The sequence below is a fragment of the Dendrobates tinctorius genome, unplaced genomic scaffold, assembly GCF_039654945.1.
Source record: "Dendrobates tinctorius isolate UK_male_01 unplaced genomic scaffold, ASM3965494v1 ptg000057l, whole genome shotgun sequence".
Lineage (NCBI taxonomy): Eukaryota > Metazoa > Chordata > Amphibia > Anura > Dendrobatidae > Dendrobates > Dendrobates tinctorius.
The window spans coordinates 1,498,697-1,519,147 of NW_027361725.1; the positions used below are offsets into that span (position 1 = coordinate 1,498,697).

The 20,451-nt window shown below is 43.5% G+C and overlaps 1 protein-coding gene across 5 annotated transcripts in view; it reads left to right on the top strand.

Moving 5' to 3' along the window:
* The window catches only part of NIN (ninein), a 133,128-nt gene that overhangs the window by 3,256 nt on the left and 109,421 nt on the right, over positions 1–20,451 (top strand). For all 5 annotated transcript variants that reach the window (XM_073577669.1, XM_073577671.1, XM_073577667.1 and 2 more), the window contains exon 2: positions 17,050–17,243. In XM_073577669.1, the coding sequence (XP_073433770.1) occupies positions 17,070–17,243 (174 nt within the window). In that variant the 5' untranslated portion in view covers positions 17,050–17,069. The remainder of the gene's footprint in view (positions 1–17,049; positions 17,244–20,451) is intronic.

Sequence of the window (20,451 nt, forward strand, 5' to 3'; positions counted from 1 at the left end):
TTTCTCATAGCCTTTAATGGTACTGTACAACGCAGCAGAATCCACAACGTGTGCACATAACCTGAGATTGGACTGTCAATGCACAGACTGGCCGTGGGTCTACCGACCCGAGCGTGACCACTTCATATATTTCTATAAAGCAGCTGGGGTAAGCACAAAATTAAAATTTGGTGCAAATTAAAAAAAAAAAAAGCCTTAAATCAATTATAAATTTGGCCCCTGATGGTGAATTTACATGCTTCAGTTTTAATTGTACAAATTTCTGTTATTTAAAGGATTTTTCCAATTGCAATTTATTTGAGCCGTGTGTTATGCATCATATACTTACAATGTGCACACATAGTGCGCTATATATATATATATATATATATATATATTCTTGACCTTGATATTCAGTAGCCCCTGCTTATGTACTTTGAGGTTCATCTAGCCCTTTTTCCATTTTTTTTCTACATTACTTAGTAACTGTGTGTTTTAATCATGTATCTAATAAATTAATGTTTTTCGTATATCTGTCTGTGCATCTGTTATTGTCTGCAGCCTATAACCGAGCCCAGCGGCTCTGCCCGAGTTGACAGTACGAGCCATGAGCTTCGTGATTAGCTGCAGCGCTATTCACATGACTTCAGCATTACAGACAATAATAGACACTGGCAGCAAAGGTGGAGACTAAAGGCCCCTTCACACATAGCGACGCACCAGCGATAGCGATCCGACCTGGCAAAGATCGCTGGTGTGTCGTTACATGATCGCTAGATAGCTTTCAAACAGTCCAATCTCATCAACGACGCAAGACAGATCAGCGATCTGCATAACGACCTCGTTGGTCATTGAGTACCTTTCACACAACTTAATTGTAACCGATTCAGACCTGTATCGCTGAGCTCTGCGTCGCTAACGACGTCGCTTGTCGTTTTTAAGCTTCAAACACAGCGATGAGTGCTGGCCAGCGGGACGCCAATGATGGAAATATGGACCTGCTCATTCTAGCTCGATCAGCGATAGCCAGCGGGGGGGTCCGGTCGCCGCTACATTTCACACTTAGCGAGATCGCTAGCGATATCGCTGTTGCGTCACAATATCGGTGACGCTCGAGCGATATCGCTAGTGGTCTCGCTATGTGTGAAACCCCCTTAAGGGTAGAATGAATAAAGCAGTTTGTCTTTTTAAACAAAGTAAAAAACTGCAGCCAGGTGACGTGTTGGAAAACACATTATAAAATCGGTTCCATTAATTGAAATGAGGTTGTTCAGATAAATGAGACAGCTGCAGAATTTTCTGCAACAAAACCATCAGCTAATAGACAACATTTGACCATACCCGTAGAGTGGCACTGGTCTGGAAGACAGCCGCTGTGCTTGTATAAGGCTATGTGCCCACTCTGTGGATTCTGCTGCAGATTCTGCTGACAATGTACAGTACAGTGTAAGTCTGTGATTTACATTCCGCTGTGCACATGCTGCGGATTTTCAACTGCGGAAAAGCTGCGGTTTTGAATCCGCAGAAAGAATTGACATGTCTGCGGTTTGCCACCTATTCCATTGTCCAGGGGGCAAACCGCAGGGGAAAACCGCAGGCCAATCCGCAGGTCATTTTACCTGCGGTTCTACCTGTGGATCCGCAGATACAAATCCGCGGGTGAATCTGCAGCGTGTGCACCTAGCCTTATGCTACACAACCCCCTTTTATATAGTGTGTTCCCCTTGAAGACCCCAGTGTTTGCCGCTGTTGATAAATGGATTCTTTTTGACACTTTTGTTGCCATCCCATTATCTTTGGGTAACATGTAGCAAACAGTAAGTTGAGCTCTTGACAATTGTAGGCTTTGGTGGCGTGCGTGTAATTAAGGGCTATGCAGTACTGGTCTGCCCGCCTCGGGCAGGGTGTGTAATGTTTAGGTTGTGCTTCTCTCCGGAGCACTGCTCAGTTACTAGGGGAGCTGCTGTGACTTTATAGTCCCTGGTGACCTGTAGTGAACACGACTCGTACGATGCTGTCATGGGCGCAATGGTTGGCATTGCTTCCTGTATGTCCTGCAGCCATAACGCTGACTTTTCAGACTTTGTTCTGAGTGCAGATACCCAGTTCTGTTTTCCGGAAAGCTGATGGACAACCTATGGTAAATTTCCTGTAACAGTTGTCAGACTTCCGAATGCTAAATTATGCTGTCAAAGTCGGTAATAATTTACATGTTGCGTCTGATTTGCTTTACTAGAGGGACAGGAGTCATAATGGCGGCCATATTTGTTGTCATCCATAAATCTACTGATCTCTCTCATTCCATAGCGCCCCCTATGCTTTTTGTATGATAGGTTTGATGCATGCCATCTCTGTCTGGCGACAGTCCATTTTGCACTTGGTGGGCCGACATTTTGCACCACAACGTGATTCCGGGCCTCAAATATCCAAACTACCTAAGGCCTAATTCATATTGTCATAGTTTGGACTTATAACACTAGTCCATGGCAGAGTTCACATGAATATTTTTTTTTTACACGCGCAGTCTGTCATGCGGCCAAGTCGGTTGACGTCGAGCCAAATGTGTCTGAGAAAAGCTCCGAGCTACATATACATTGTAAATAATATCCGCTTCCTCCTTCACGCGGGAATGTGGATTTGGCCTAGCTGTAAAACTGAACCTTTGTTGTCCATAGAAACCAATCGGAGCTCTGCTTTCATTTCTTAAACGCTTCTGAAAAAATGAAAGCTGAGTCCTGATTGGTTGCTATGGGCATTGATAAATGAGGCCTACTTCTATTAATGCGGTGCTTGATTTGTCACAAGCTTTGATGGATGATGGCCTTTTTTATATGCTGTTTAGTATATAAAGTCTCCATATGGCTCCGATGTCATACATGGGTACTGGCCAGTAAAAGACACTTGTGCTTGAGGCTTTCAGGGCTTGTCACTTGTTTTTCAGGGAACTGTAATGGTGGCCATATTAGTTGTTTTGCATATTGTCCAATAACAGTTAAAATACATATTGGGGTTGGATATGATAATATGCCGCTCTCTGTTTTTAGCGTTTCCCATACGGGGAATATAATGCACAGACGTGTCACCAGTCCAAATGTAATTCTTTCTCCAGATTCATCCTCAAATATCCCTTTAAGGGGCCTTTAAGCGTGGTGCTTTTCTTACTTGCAATCCTGTGTGCTATAATACGCCCTCTGGTAAATTTGTCCTAGTCTGTAATATAGATTCCCTTGATCAGTCGTTTTTAACTTGTATAACGTCCAGTGCACCTTGACGGCGGCATGCTGGGATTTGTAGTTTCACGTTACCCTAATAATAGGTCCATCAGGCAATTAGACTGCAAGCTCCACTGCGGTACAGATTGATAATGTAACATTCACTGTAATATACCGGAGCCTTATAACTAACGGGATTGCAGTAAGCCAATTTGGAGAGCATAATAAAGTCTGAGTAGCCATGTTGTATAGGGGTCAACGGTGTAATCTGGGTTATATGAAAAGGGCAGAAGTGAATTACAGTCACAGTCAGACTGCCAAGATTTTAACCTGAGGCAACGTTTATGGCGTTTTTAAATGTGCCGATTTGGGGCCGTCGCTGCGTCTTGGGGTATGTGTCGACACAAATTCATCGTTTATGGGGTTTTAAGTCCATTTCCATTTTCGTCTTGTAGTATTTGTAGCCGCCGTGTGTTTGTTTTTTTTTTTTTACCCCAAATTCTTCAAAATTGTGCATGTAGCTCATGAATTTTGAGTAAAATTAAAAAGGGTCTATATTTGTCTTGAATTGTCGGTGAATTTTTGGCATGAAAAATGCCAAAATGCTACCAAAAACTGCGTACTAAAAAAAACACCCTTGGGGCAGTGAAGTTGTGCTAAGCTTTGTAACTTTTTGTAAAGACACCCACAAACAATCTTGTCAAATATTTAGAATTTTGAAACTCCACATGGAAAACATTAAAAAAACAAAACAAAACAGGTGAGCATATACAAAACAGACTTCAAAAAGATACAAATAGAAAACTGAATTGGGTGCAAAAAATCCCATACAACAACCAGGTGCAGAGGCAATTATGGCCTAAATTTTTTTTTTTGCAGTTTTTGGAGTGGAAACAGGAGATTCCATTTTTTTGGAGGACTTAAAAAATTTCTGCTCTCAAAACCCAGCAAAAAAAAACAAAACAAAAAACGGTGTGCACATACCCTTTGTGGGAGTCGTGTCCGCGGCTCTGCAGAATTTGAAAACTACTGTGTTTTTGTAAACTGCAGCATGTCACTTTCAGCATTTTTTTTTTCACCTGTAAAAATCAATGAGTAAATGCAAAAACGTCGCAAAACCTGATACCTGTGTTTTGGCTGCATGTCTGCAATGACTCATTGCTTTTGGTGCAAAATCCTAAGGAAGTTGCATCATGATTTTTTTTTTGCGGGGGGAACTAAACTTTATCAGCATGGCATGCACATGAGACAATAAAAACACAGCGTGTGAACATAGCCTAAGGCCGGGTGCCCATGATCTGGAACTAGCAGTGCTTTGACGCCTGTCGTTCACTGCATCCAAGGTGCTGCCTTCTGTTGAATGCAGGTAAATCCACATGTGCTGACTGGTCCGTGCTGATCTACGGCATTCAATTCTTTTGATTGATGTAAGTTCTGTTGCAGAGGCTCGTGTCTTCGCAAGAGAAATTGACATGCTGCAGTCTGGAGAGACGAGCCGTGGGTGATCCGCAGGTGTCTGTGGACACATAGTGGACATGGAATTTCTAGAAATCCCATCCATTATGCTATAACATCTGGATGCTGCGAGTTTGACGCTGCATAAGTACAGAGCGTCAAACCCACAGCAATTACTGATTGTGGTCACATACCCAAAGCAGGGTTATTCCCCAAATCATAAGTTATACAATATCCAAAGGTTGCGTGATGAGTTGGTTATCGCTGGGGATCTGACCACTGGCACACATACCAAGCCCAAGAACAGGGCCCTTGAACCAGGGAACTGGGCTCTAGAGAAACCTGTCTTTTCCACCCCATTCGCTGGCTTTGGAACTGCTGGGCAAAGCTATGCACAGCGCCAAAGCCATTTCCAGCAATGCCATAGAGATAAAATGTTGAGTGTGTGCACTCTCTGCGCCAGTCAGGAAAAAAAAAAACAATGTTTATGAGATTTCTGAAATCTCTTAGCTTTTGCTGGAAAACAGCTTAAAATTAGCAAAAAAGAAAAATCGTAGCAAAAAAGCAACGTGTGAACATAGCCTTAAAAAGGTTTGCTCTAGGTCTTAGGAGCTTTGACAATCTACTTTGAATTGAACAGCTTGGACTATGCTTGTACATTGTAGCAAAAGCTCTGTACAGTAGACAAATTTGTGCTACTGATATGTTTACCCCACACAGACTTGTCTAGATTAGATTAATTAGTAGCAAACCTTCAATTGTCAGTTATTTCATCAGTACAAGTATACTGAGAATAAGGATATTTCCAAATACTGACAGCAAGTCGAGGTACTTAAAGGGTATGTGCACACGTTGCGGATTTTTCCGCGCAGAATCCGCAGGTCAAAATGCCTGCGGATTTCCTGCAGATTTAGTGTGGATTTTGCCTGCTTTTTTACACCTGCAGATTCCTAGAATGGAATAGGTGTAAAACCGCTGCGGAATCCACACAAAGAATTGACATGCTGCGGAAAATAAACCACTGCGTTTCCGCGCGGAATTTTCAGCAGCATGTGCACGGCGGTTTTTGTTTTCCATAGGATAATATGGTACTGTACATCCCTTGGTACTGTACATCCCTTGGAAAACTGCTGCGGATCCGCAGGGCCAAATCCACTGCAGATGAATCCGCATCGTGTGCACATACCCAAAATGGTTATGATGACAAATTGAAGGGATATTAAAAAGTTCCAGAGGTTTGTTTAGACTGGATACAAATAAAGAGGAGCCTCTGTGAAATGTAATTCGTCAGGAGGAGGTTTTCAGCCACTGGAGGTGAAAAGAATGAGGTTTCATGCGGTCATTGAATGGAAACAAAGTAAGTTTGGACACTGTAGACTTTTTTTTTTTTAATTTATTGCTTCATGTGCATTACTAGATATATATAGTTTTTATCATTTTGATGGGCGAAACTGATGCTGAACGTGACTGATATGGAGGGACAGAAAAGGGATTATCCCAGCGGATGCACTACAATGAAGTGCTGTCACTCGGTGAGAGGCAGGGCCAGCAGTTATCTTGGTGAATACCTCCTGATTATTTCTGATCGTTACATTGTCTGTAAACTTAACAACAGCAACAATCCCTGCTCCTTCCATCACATATTCACAACGAACCTTGATTATTATCCTCCAGCAGGCAGCACCCAGGTAATTGCCATTTAATATGGCACATCTCATTCATGACGGCGCCTATTGTATGGCTACGTGATCATTAAGGCTTCCGCTCCGTGACTGACATTTTTCGGGGTTGCATGTTTCTACATGTTTTCCTGCTGACCAAAGATCAGGTGTGGTATTGCAACTTGGCCAGTTCTCTTTAGTGGAGCTGGGCTGCAATACCAGACACACCCTGTGGACAGGTGTGGAGCTGTTCATGTACAAAAAAAAAAAAAGTGTATTTTTTTTTTTTTTTTTTTAATCCTGGACAAACCTTTTCACAAAAATCAGATGTATGAGCTTAGGCTAAAAAGTCTGTGGATGGGATTTGGTCTGAAGAGGCTGAAGCTTGGATTTTAATTTCTGTTCCTTTCCAGGTCTAGACAGTAACAGACACAGGAATATGGCTGCTGTGTTCTCACTCATGGTTATACAGGGATTCTGACAATGATAGATTGGCTGGGCTATTTGTGTTGCTGCTGCCATGCTTGTGTGTTCCTAATGCACGCCATGCACGCTTCTGCAGCTTGTGGCAGCCATGGTTTACTCTTGCCAAATCAAAATATCTATAAGGCTATGTGCACACGCTGCGGATTCTGCTGCGGTTCCGCAGCGTTTTTGTCCCTGCAGAACTGCAGCAGTTCCGCAGACGTGGTACAGTACCATGTTACCCTATGGGTTTTAAAAACCACTGTGCTCACGCTGCGTTTTTTCCCGCGCGGTTTTGCTGCGGTTTATAAGCCGCAGCATGTCAATTGTTTCTGCAGATTCCGCTGCGGTTTCACACCTTTAACATAGTAGAGGTGTAAGAGGTGTAAAACCGCAGGTCGTTTTACCTGCGGTTCCGCGCAGAAAAACCCGCAGGTGAATCCGCAGCGTGTGCACATAGCCTTAGTACAGTGTGAATGTTACAACCTTTCCTGATGCGTGGCTGCTACCTAGAGGAGTGTTCTGGTCTTCTACATGCACCATGTCGCTCTGCTCTAATCTGTGGCCACGAACATAGCCGAGATCAATCCTGCAGTATAGACTTAAAATTAGGCCGTCTGCCCACGATCCGGAAGTAGCAGCCCGTTGGACTCAGTGCATGTTTGCTGCGTCCAAAGCGCTGCCAGCTATTGAACGCAGGTGAATGCGCATGTGATCACTGAACCGTGCGGATTCACCGCCTCCAATACATTGTATGAAATTTCTCTTGCGGAGACTAGCAAGAGAAATTGACGTGCTGCGGTCTGGAAAAACACGCCGCATGTCCGTCTCTGGACGCATAGTGGGCTTGGGATTTCTTGAATTAACATCCACTATGATATAACATTTGGACACTGCACAAGTACGCAGCCTCAACCCGCAGCATTTACTGATCATGGGCACATACCTTTAGCATCACTAAATGTAAAGGGGGCTTTAGTTGAGCAAAAAGATTTGGAAGACCCTGGTCCATCTGCCACGTTGGTATACCATGGCCATGACATCAGAGCCCTGCGGACCTCCTATTACCTGCTTCCATTACTGGTGATCAGTAAGCCCCATGACATATATTATGCTGTGACACACACATGTCATTGCACCGGTCCTAACATCAGATATAACAACGTTTGGAGTGAAATAGTGAGGGCATGTGCAATATTGACACCATAGGCTTAGAATAGAGCAGCAGGGTGCATGAGTTACTTCATGCAAATCTCTGTGCTCTGTAGATCTATGGTTGTCCCACCAATCTAGCAATTTTTACTGGCGATGACCAAAAAGATTCATGGTTTCTAGTTCTGACCTCGTCTGGTCCTCAGTTCCTGCCATCTCTCCCTTACTATTCCTTGTGACATCATTACTTGCAGGACACGGGAAGCAACAAAGGTGCCAAGTATGTTCAACAGAGGATTAGACCAGAAGTCGGAACTGGGTCCCACAAAACCTTTTGAGTCTCTACTTATCTAGACTAGAAGGGCTTTAAGGGTATGATCCCACGGTCAGTAAACGCTGCGGGCTGAACGCTGCGAACAGCCGCAGCGACCAGATGTTACAGTATAGTGGAGGGGATTTAATGAAATCCCATCTCCACTATGCGTGCAGGGACGCCTCCGGCTTCCCTGCGTAACCGGACATGCGTTGCGTCTTTCCAGACCGCAGCATGTCTGTCTGTCTTGCGGAGATGCTTCTTCTTAGTCTTAGAAATGCTTTTTAAAAAATAATAAAATAATGAAGATTGTGTTAGAAAAATTCATGAAAAACACTTTTTGTCTGTTAATGTTGATGATTATGGCTTACAGCCAATGAAAACCCAAAATTCATTATCTCAGTAAATTAGAATATTTTATAGCACCAGCTTGAAAAATGACTTAAAAATCTGAAATGTTGGCCTACTGAAATGTATGTTCAGTAAATGCACTGAATACTTTGTCGGGGCTCCTTTTGCATCAATTACTGCATCAATTCTGCGTGGCACTGCTGAGGTGTTATGGAAGCCCAGGTTGCTTTGATAGCAGCCTTCAGCTCATCTGCATTGTTGGGTCTGGTGTCTCTCATCTTCCCATTGACAATACCCCATAGATTCTTAATGGGGTTAAAGTCAGGTGAGTTTGCTGGCCAATCAAGCACAGTGATACTGTTGTTTTTAAACCAGGTATTGGTACTTTTGGCAGTGTGAACAGGTGTCAAGTCCAGCTTGAGAATGAAAGTTCCATTTCCAAAAAGCTTGGCAGAGGGAAGCATGAGGTGCTCTAAAATTTCCTGGTAGATGGCTGCATTGACTTTGGTCTTGATAAAACACAGTGGACCTACACCATCAGATGACATGGCTCCCCAAACCATCACTGATTGTGGAAACTTCACACTAGACCTCAAGCAGCTTGGATTGTGCGCCTCTCCACTCTTCCTCCAGGCTCTAGGACCTTCATTTCCAAATGAAATGCAAAATAAACTTTCATCTGAAAACAACACCTTGGACCACTGAGCAACAGTCCAGTTGTTTTTCTCCTTGGCCTAGGTAAGACACTTCTGGCGTTGTCTATTGATCATGAGTGGCTTGACACAAGGAATGCGACAATTGTAGCCCATGTCCTGGATACGTGTCTGTGTGTGGTGGCTCTTGAAGCAATGACTCCAGCAGCAGTCCACTCCTTATGAATCTACCCAAAGTTTTTGAATTGCTTTTTCTTAACAATCCTTTCAAAGCTGCAGTTATCCCGGTTGCTTGTGCACCTTTTTCTACCACACTTTTTCCTTCCACTCAACATTCCATTAATATTTTTGGATACAGCACTCTGTGAACAGCCAACTTCTTTAGCAATGACCTTTTGTGACGTGTGTCAATGACTGCCTTCTGGACATAGGTCAAGTCAGCAGTCTTCCCCATGATTGTGGAGCCTGTAGAAACAGACTAAGGGACCTTTTTAAACACTTAGGAAGCCTTTGCAGGTGTTTTTTGTTAATTATTCCAATTTACTGATATAATGACTTTTGGGTTTTCATTGGCTGTAAGCCGTAATCAACATTAACAGAAATACATGACACTGTGTTTGCAATAACTCTGTATAATGAGTTTCACTTTCTGATGATATTCTAATTTTGTGAGACGTACTTGTATAATAAAAGGTATTTAAAGAAAACAAAACACAACACCACTGTTGTCTACTGGCTGCGTCTGTTAATATAGAAATATTTATTTCTGCCATGAACAAGAATTGTGCTTTCTGGAGAGAATGCAGCTGCCTCTTTTAGATGCCGCCATGATTACTGGTGGATCTGTGATTGACAGCTCGCTTGCAAACCGGAGCCGATTCACATGGTGTGTCGTCTCCCCGGAGCGATCTTCTTATTGTTGGATGTGACAATATTTTCCTTTTATTGACACTTTCAATCTAATCCATAATTAGATTTTTTTTTTCCCTCCTCATCCCTTGAAACCCGTAAATCTGACTAATTGCTGTGTCTGGAAGCTTCTGCCTCTGCGCAGGTTGCAATTATTTACTATAAATATTCAGATGACGATTATTTCTTTTTTTTTTTTTTTAATCCACAATTCATATTCTTGAGGGTTTTAAATATTCACAAGATCGTGGTCTAACTCACTGCTATTAACATTCATTCACAGCTGTTTGTTTTGCTGTTTTGGGCTTCGGCTGCCGGTGGGGGGGGGAAATCGCATACAATACTTCCCTTTGTTGGGTAAATGCTCTGGATAGTTTAGCTATAAATGTGGACGCTAATTTTATGTTTGGCGGGGGAGGCAGGATCTGCAGTACCTTGAGTAACCGTAAGGACGAGGGCATTGTTAGTGTTACCTTTTTTCATAAAACCTGAAGAAAATCATGGTCTTGCTGACCCCCATCCCCCACCAAAGTCAATACTGTTTTGAGGGCATAATATGGCTAGGGACTGTTATGATTCTCCTACTCTCTAACTTGTCATTCTCTTTGAGTGGGTGGTTCCTTTTCAGCATTCTGCCAGCACTAGGGGTGCTGAAACTTCCTTTCCCTTCCCTTGTCTGTCCTGAACTGAAAGTCTGCTTCTGTTATGCCTGTATGCTCTTTGACTGAGAGGAAAACAAGAGTGTGGGGTTGGCAGTGGGGGGCCCCCACCGCTGCTTCCTGGTGGGGTTGGCAGTGGGGGGCCCCCACCCCGCTGCTTCCTGGTGGGGTTGGCAGTGGGGGGCCCCCACCCCGCTGCTTCCTGGTGGGGTTGGCGGTGGGGTTGGCAGTGGGGGGCCCCCACCCCGCTGCTTCCTGGTGGGGTTGGCAGTGGGGGGGCCCCCACCCCGCTGCTTCCTGGTGGGGTTGGCAGTGGGGGGGCCCCCACCCCGCTGCTTCCTGGTGGGGTTGGCAGTGGGGGGCCCCCACCGCTGCTTCCTGGTGGGATTGGCAGTGGGGGGCCCCCACCGCTGCTTCCTGGTGGGGTTGGCAGTGGGGGGCCCCCACCGCTGCTTCCTGGTGGGGTTGGCAGTGGGGGGCCCCCACCGCTGCTTCCTGGTGGGGTTGGCAGTGGGGGGCCCCCACCGCTGCTTCCTGGTGGGGTTGGCAGTGGGGGGCCCCCACCGCTGCTTCCTGGTGGGGTTGGCAGTGGGGGGCCCCCACCGCTGCTTCCTGGTGGGGTTGGCAGGGGGGGGGCCCCACCGCTGCTTCCTGGTGGGGTTGGCAGGGGGGGGCGGCACTGCTGCTTCCTGGTGGGGTTGGCAACAGGCTCATTCCTTGTTTTGGTTTCTTTACTGTGATGAACCGAGGGCTTATGGGTTCATAGTTCTAAATTTCAAAGACTTTGATGCTGCCATACAGTTTTTATACATTTGATTTTTTTTTTCCTTAAAAAGCACTCTTCCTCCCATGAAAACTTGTATCCTCTTAGTATATTAGAACTATATAGCACTGTGCACTTACAATTGCTCATTTTATCTTTCTACCCAGCTAATTCTTCTCTTTTCAATTAGTTCTGTGATATAATGTGATTAAAAACTGACGAGCTGAATCCTTCTAAGCTCTATGTAGAAACAGGAGGTCAATTTTCCCTGAATTAGTCCCTGGCAGGGGGTGTAGGGAGCAGCTGGGTCAGGAATTGAAGAGGGTAATAATAAATGCAGGGACAAGAGACTTCCTGTTTCTACATAGAGTAGAGAAAAGAGAAGTATTAGCTAGGTAGAAAGGCAGAATGAACAATTGTAAGTACACAGCTCTATGTAATATGGTGACTGCAATATATTAAGAGGATAAAAACTTTGATGGGAGGAGGGGTGCTTCTTTAAAATCTTCTTCTGTATGTTCCAACCATTGTTATTGTCATGTGTTTTTAAGGGTCATTATGTTACTGGGGTATAATCACCCTCCTGCTAATGTGTAGAAGACCTTACACAAGTAGCTGGATTTGCTTTAGATTTCGGCGTGTGCCCCTCTGCTCTCTTGTCTCTGTAATAAGCATTTGTTAAAGGTGTTTTCTGGGATTAAACACTGATGCTCTGGCCATTGCTGACTGACAGGCCCCCACTAATCAATCTGCATGTCACTAAGACCCTGCAATCACCGCAAGGTTTCCACCCATCTGAATGTGTCTGTAGTTGGCAGGGACCTCCACATATCAGCTGATGAGAACAGCAGACCCCTGTAATGTCTTCATTTATATTCCATTGGTGTCCGTCATTGCTGAACCCTCCTGTTGGTTTCTAATTTCTGCAAATGTCATTTATGCAAAGATATGCCGTCTCCATAAATGTTTGATGCTGCTGGGCTTGTTTGTGGCTCGGGACGTTTGCTGTCATGTGCCTCTAATTGATCTGGAGCGTAAAATGTGCCAATATGGATGGCAGAGATGCCTTAGGGCGGGGGGCGCACAGCAGAGTGTCACGTTCGGTGCAAGGACGAGCCGGATCTTTCTGGAGATTCGTCCTGTAATCCAGAAAATGTGTTCTGGAAGAAGATTGGGGAATACATTGATCCTGTCTGCTTCTCGCAGTACAATACAGTGGAGCATACCCTGGCCTGTCTGCAGCTTCGGATGTTACTACAGTATAAAATAAGATGGATGCATGTGGTAATGTGATCCAGCCCCCTACTTATCCTTGCTGTGTACCGTGTTCCGCTGTTACTCTTTGTATGTCACAGTGCAGGGTTAATGAGTGCGGTGTCATCGCCGTGCGCCTCTTCAGTGTGGTGTCACTGCCGGACACCTCTTTGGCTCTGTGTCGCTGTCAGGCACCACGGTGGCTTCTCCTGCTCATTATGAACTTGCTGCTAACGATGACTGTGGTAGAGTGGGGCCCCATTTACAATTTTATCATGGGCCTCTATGGTTACTTTTTACTCTCCTATGGGTTGTTAACAATTGCGCGTGCTGTTTGGGTGAGTTCACATGTAGCACAATTGCTGGAGAATTTTTTTTGCTGGTATGTTATTTTTTTTCTGTAGCAAAATCCATGGTGTTGCATTCCAAAAATGTTGTTCCATATTTGACTCCGACTTAACATTTGCAATGGAAAACGATGAGCATCTTCCACTGCTGTTTTTATTTTATTTTTTTAAATGTGTGTGTTTACTTGCAGAAATTTTCAACGTGTCGATGACATTTGTTGCCTGTCCTGAACTGGAAGTTTGCCTGTATGCAGTTTGACAGACATGAAAGCAAGAGTGTGGCAAGGCGAGGGGGCCTGCCGCTGCTTCCTAGGATTTGACAAGGGGGCTTGTCGATGAGATTTGTTGAAGTCTCGTTTATTCCGGCCCTCGTGTCCACTTAGAGAATCCATGCCAGATGTGAGGTCTATTTTTATAATGATGACTTAAAGATTTCCATTTTATTTTTTTTTCTGGTCCTGCAAACAATCAAGGTCTTAATATGTCTAATCTCACGTCATCACCACTTCTCGATTTGTTACACACAGTCCCTTGTGTTGTTTTGCTCAGGACTTTTCTGTTCCCATGACCAAACCACATGATCTTGCATGCTCCTTCCTCTTCACACCCTTGGGCTGTTGAAACAACCAGGCTGCTGTGTTGGCTTTGCTTAAAGGGGCTGCCCATATTTTGTCTCTGATGCTTAATTATTGTATAGGGAAACGGTCTGCAATATTTAATGGGATGTCATGTTGGCTTTATTCACCTCCGTTTGAGCTTGGATTCTGGGCATTTACAGTGGAGCAAGGCTGCTTCTGTGCCTGCACCAGGTGGTGTGAGTAAAGGAAGGAAGTTCTACAGATGTGCAGTGCGCTGGTTGTGCACCTTGCACATGCCCAGAAACCCCAAATCAGTTGAAATAAAGTCATAGGACTATTCCATCAAGTTCAATCAGTAAGATCAATATGACTTCTAATGACTTAAGACATCAGTCAAGACACAATGGCCATGATTACTGCATAATGATAGACTTTATTCACATGAGTGGCCATGTAGCCAGTGCATGTAGTTATGTACGAATGCTAATTTTTAAAGGGGTATTGTTCCAGATTAGAAAAAACACACATGGCTGCTTTCTTCCAACCCTGATGTGGTTTGTCGAGTATTGGAGGTCTGCGCCATTGAAGTTCATGTGACCGATCTGCAATCCCACACGCATCCTGACACTGGTGATGCTGTTTTTGGAAAAAACTAGCCATGTTTTAGTTATCCTGTACAATCCCTTTCATTTGCTGATATACTTAGCCCTGCACCCCATAGAGATCTTCTTGGGATATCTGGAATTTACCAAACAAATGTTTCTGTTTTGGCTTGAAATTTGATTTATAATTATTACATTAAGTCTACTAAGGACCCGAATAGGAAAACAAACTCGTTACTGTTGTGTTTGCTGGTGACAGATTCGGCTATTTCAGGACAATGACTTAATCGCGATGGCTAATTACATTGTGCACGCTGGCAGCCGCTCAAGTCCCGCGCTGCGCCGTGAAAGCATTGATGGAATCGTAGTGGTTCAAACAGCTTTTCATCTTTTTTTTTTTTAACCTGAGTTGATTAGGTTAACCCTCTAAATGCCATGTGCCTGACTTTTCAAAAGGACACCTTTCATAAGAAACTTTTTTTTTTTTTTTTTTTTAAATTTAATGGGTAGGGTAGGTTGTCAGATCTGTCAAGTTGCAACGCGCGGGATTTAAGTGAGGCTGGATTTACATGTGAAGAAATCCAGTACTTGCAATTGCGCAATGCTCAATTCTTTGATGGGATTCAAATTGATCATATTGAGAGAGCAGTAGTTACTAGTGACTGCAGTAAACGTTAATATTAGGACTGGTCTGATTGTCATTCATCCGTATAGTTAAGCAATTTTTTCCCATGGCCATGTTGAGACAATCAATTTAAGGCCAGGGTCACACTTGCGAGGGCAAGGCGAGAAACTCGCGCCTCAATACCCGGCACTGCCGGCAGCGGTTTGGACAGGAGCGTTTAGCTGCATAGAAAGACATGCAGCCGCACACTCCGGTCCCGAGTGCGGGCAGCAGTTCCGGGTATTGAGGCGAGTTTCTCGCATTGCACTCGCAAGTGTGATCCCGGACTAAGGCCAAAAATCCACATAGAAAATGTATAGCTAAAGAAAAGTCTTGGAAAAAGTTGCAATAAAAAAGAAACAAATACCTGGATTTTTCATCTTTATGCAAATAATTCTAACCAGAGTAAAGTCAGGACTTTGACAAGGCCACTCCAAAGTCTGTGTGTTTTGGATTATTGTTCTTCTGCATAACCCAAGTGGGATTCCGCTTGAGGTCACGAACAGATGGCTGGACATTCTCCTTCAGGATTTTTTGGCAGACACCAGAATTCATAATTCCACTTACCACTGCAAGTCTTCCAGGTCCTGAAGCGGCAAAACAGCCCCAGACCATCACACTACCACCACCAGATTTTACTGTTGGTATGATGTTCCTTTTCTGAAAGGCTGTTACTTACCGAATAATTTGCAGAGGGAACCCGGATACATGGTGCGCGTTCGGCTCCGCAGCTGCATGTGTCTCGGCTGTGTCACAGTCAGAACACATGCATGGCGAGCCCAACAAACAGGCTATCGATGCATGTGTTGCGACTGTGACACAGCCGCCACACATTCAGCTGCGGAGCCGAACAGCTGATCAGCCGGCTTGCTCCACATATCCGGGTTCCCTCTCCAGCTTATTCTGTGAGCGCTATAGCTTGCCGAATAAGCAGGGACCCTATCAAATTCGCTCCTCTCAACTCAACAGTGGTTTTGTCTTGGGACTCTGCCATGTAGGACATTTTTGCCTAGTCTCTTTCTTATGGTGGCGTCTTGAACACTGACTTTAACTTAGGCAAGTGCGGCCTGCAGTGCTTTGTATGTTGTTGTGGGGTATTTTATGATCTCTTGGATGAGTCGTTGCAGCGCTCTTGTAGTAATATTTGCTAGCCAACCACTCCTGGGAAGGTTTACCACTGTTCCGTGTTTTCGACATTTGTGGATAATGGCTCTCACTGTGGTTTGCTGGAGTCCTAAAGCTTTACAAATGGCTTTAATACCTTTTCCAGGCTGATGGATCTCAATTACTTTTTCACATTTGTTTCAGAATTTCTTTGGATCCACGGCATGATGTCTAGCTTTTGAGGATCTTTTGGTCTATACTTCACTTTGTCAGGCAGGTCCTAATTAAGTGATTTCTTGAATGAGAACAGGTGTGGCAGTAATCAGGCCTGGGTGTGGCTAGAACATTTGAACTCCGCTTCCCAAAGATATGATAAACCACAATTAACTTAGATTTTAAGGGGAAAGGCATTCACTTTTTCACACAGGGCCCTGTAGGTTTGGATTTCATTTCCCCTTAATAATAAACACCTAAAAAAAACTTCATTTTGTGATTACTTGTGTTATCTTTGTCTAATATTTAAATTTGTTTGGTGATCTGAAACATTCAAGTGTGACAATCATGCAAAAGAATAGGAAATCAGGAAGGGGGCAAACACTTTTTCACACAACTGTATGTGGCTGAAGATTCTTAAGATGCGCAGGGTTCTATATAGACTGGTTTCCAGCCTCTAGATGTAAAGGAAAGTCTTTCATTGACACAAAGCAGATATCTTTAAAAAGGCAGATTAATGCATCAGATAAAGAATATTCAAAGTGATTTGCTCAATTCCAGAATTATCATATACGATTGGAATCATCTATAGAACTTCCCCCTTGGGGGTTTATATATGGTTTTTGATGACATCGTAGCTGTAATATAATACCGTTATTATGTGTCCGTATTATATGTTCCTTCTAAATGAATATACCCAACTTCTGTGTTGCAGGACACACTGGTGGCTATGGGATGGAGCAGGACCAGTATGAAGCTCGTCTTAAGGAGCTGTTTGATAGTTTTGACACCACGGGCACAGGGTCTTTGGGACAGGAAGAGCTGACGGACCTCTGCCATATGCTGCAGCTGGAGGAAGTGGCCCCCTCATTGCAGCAAGTTCTTCTTCTGGACAACCCACTCGGCCGGGTAAGGAGGAAGATAAAAATGAACATCATTGAAAATTAGGGGAGGGTAATGGATAGAGGAGCTGTCAGACAAGGGGTGAGTTACAGGGCATGTTATCTGGTGACGTCTGGCGGCATATCAACGGGCACGGTGCGCCAGCTCTGTCTGGTATCTAGATTATTGCAACCATGTAATACTGTCATTAAGATCTGCATGCACAAGAAGGGTGCCATGGCATAGCAGAATACAGCATGCAGCACCCCATCCCAAACTTTGTGCCTCCATGACTGCTGTCCTTACAAAATTGGTAACTGAGGTTAAGCAGATAGCGGTAGCGTCGAGACTGGCGCTAAGGGATCACGATTATTGCCGGGGGTAACAAAGAATTGGACATGTTGAAATCACTTATAGCAAATGATATGAGGGTCAGCCCTGCTTTATGGGTAATTGATTCCAGCACCGACAAAGAAACACTCCTGGATTTTTATTTTAAAGTAGTAAAGGCATACACAAGATTGTGTCAAACAAGAGGGGAGAAAGGATCGATACTGTGTAGAATAGAACTGCCATTTATTTTATCTATTAAAAACGAGGATATCCCATGATTAAAAATACAAAGCGATTCTAATGCATCTCTGGCATGATTGTCCCTAGTCACAGACCGTAAGGTTAATTTGTGGATTGCCAAATAAATCTGTTATGCATTCAAACTACCGTAATCTATACATAAATAAGCATTGGAATAATAAGTACAAAAGTACTTTCTGTTTATTATATTTTGTCTTTTTTTTTAATTGTATGTATATATTATTATAATCTCTCATTGTGTATGAGTTTGGTGTATTCTATGATTAGGGGCAATAATGCCAGAAACGTGTTGGAATCGGTTTGTATTTTTAACCATTGATAAATAAACACAAGTTTTATTCTACACAATATCGATCCCTTTTCACCCTTTTTTTTTTTTTTTTTTTCCCTTTCCCTATCTGTGTTGCTTGGATCGTGGTACTGAGGATATAACCAGAAACAAGGCACGCTGAGGCTATATATATATATATATATATATAATATATAATATATATATTTATTTTTTTTTTTTTACAAGATTTTGTCACCTGGTTGGTTGTTCCTGAGACAGATCAGTACAGAGGCTATAGAAACCAAACGGTGCAATATTTTGAATGAAACCCAATGCATTGTAGTTAGATTTTTATATGTTGCACACCTTGTCTAAGGCTTTATGGAGGGCACACAGTGTGTATATACAATGGAGTAGCCCGTTGTGCTTCCCGATGGATGGTTGACCTTGTGTGAGGCTAGCCTTCTGATTGACCATTCAGGTAGGAAGAAGGCAGCTGGCCCTCTTGCCTTGTGGCCATCTTAAGGAGCCATGGACAAATCTCAGGGTCATGTAAGGGGGTGAAGGTTCTCCTTGTGGTGAGCTTCAGGCCGACTTGGAACTTTGTGTGGACACGGAGTCTTTTTACTGAGTTTTTTGAGCATAAACTGAGCAGAAACTCAGTGGCTTTGAAGAGTTTTGCAATTTTGAGGGCTTCTGTTCTAAAATCTAACCGGAAAACCCTTAGGAGTGTAGTTTTTGGGGCAGACGGCCTCTGTTCCTCAGCTGTGTATGGCCCTTTAAAAGCATTGAAAGCGATAAGACCTCCATCAGATCCCATAAAGCTCAGTCCTAATTGTGGGGAAGGGAAGCTGGACTGAAGGGAATGTCAAGCTCATGCTGGAGATAAGGGGCTAGGATTTGATGTGGGAGCTGGGTCAGAGCTGTAGCATTCATTTTGAGTACATGCTGCTCCTCTTCCTCCCCCCTGTTCACTGTGTCCTCATTGTGTTCAGTCATCATGCATATTCATGAGATGTCATGACAAATGCTTGTGGTCTGCTTCCTGGAGGGTGACATGTCTGGAAACAAAGACATGAGATTGTAGACTCAATCTCCAGATGGGCTGAGCGTTTTGATTTGCTCTTGTCTGGATGGTAAATTAGTTTTAAGCAAAGAAGCGTTGAAAAAAATAAAAAAAACTTTTTTTTTTTTTCTGTATATTTTTCGTTATTAATGGTTGTATACATGGAAGGGTCGGGGAGATGTCTAATGAGGTGCTCAGGGGCTGACTGTGTTAAGGAGGTCTTTTTGCAGCTGGCATCTTCTTGTAGGTTGTCTGAGATTGTGAGGACTTGTGGGGATGAGTCTCCCTCATAGTCTGGGCTGCTCGGGGTTAAATGACTAGTAAGAAGCTGAAAAAAAAAACTGCGTGAGAAGACGTCTTGGCCTGTATACAGGCAGACACTACAAAGATTGGATCCATTTGATGGCAGCGGTCCACACACCAGACGCCAGCCTGGCAGCAAAAGGGTAAAAAATGTAGATGGAATTGTTTGGGAAAATCAATAATGGACAATAAAGTATAAAATGTTACAAAGGTGATGGGGATCACCATTCTAAACCTGGCCGGATCCCAATAACTACAACAGGAACCATCCTCCATCTCATCAGGAACCAACAACTCGTCTCCATTGGGCAAAACAAAGTTGTCTGTTATCTCTTCCATTCCATTGTAACCTAGGTGATAAGTGGGGGATCGCTAATGCATAACTATTCACACCCCCTATATCTATAACTACAGGTCTGTTTTAAGCAGAGGCGTGTTTTTTTTTTTTTTTTCTTAAGCCATTTATCTCTGTGTACAAGGCTCAGTCTCTAGTACAGTCTTCATATGCCGGATAATCGAAAAACCTATTGTTTTAAATCACGATTTTGTTGCATGTATTAAAATAAAAATTGGCTGATCAGGAAACCTCTGTACACAAGACGTAAGAGACTCAAGAAACCCCAGTGGCCACTGTGAAAATTACAAGATTATTAATATTGTTTAGTAAAAATCATGATAGATCAATTTTCTTTTATAACTCAAAAAAACTATTTTCAACACTATGTAATTTTCAACACATTACCTTTTTTGAAGTGTTTTGACTTCCAAGAATAGTCTTTCCAGTTGGTTCTCCTCCAGACTGCCGCACGTTTTGTGCAATCTATTCTCTTCCATCTCGGCCTCAAAACTTGTAACGTCTTCATGGCTTTAATTACCAAGGTTTCTCCTTCCAAGGTCACTCACTTTTTGAGTTCAGCCAGCATCAGCCAAAATGTCTTGTTTGCATTATTTAAAGAAGTCCTCCTTCTCCCCCCAGCATTATGTAGGGGCAGAGACCCTGA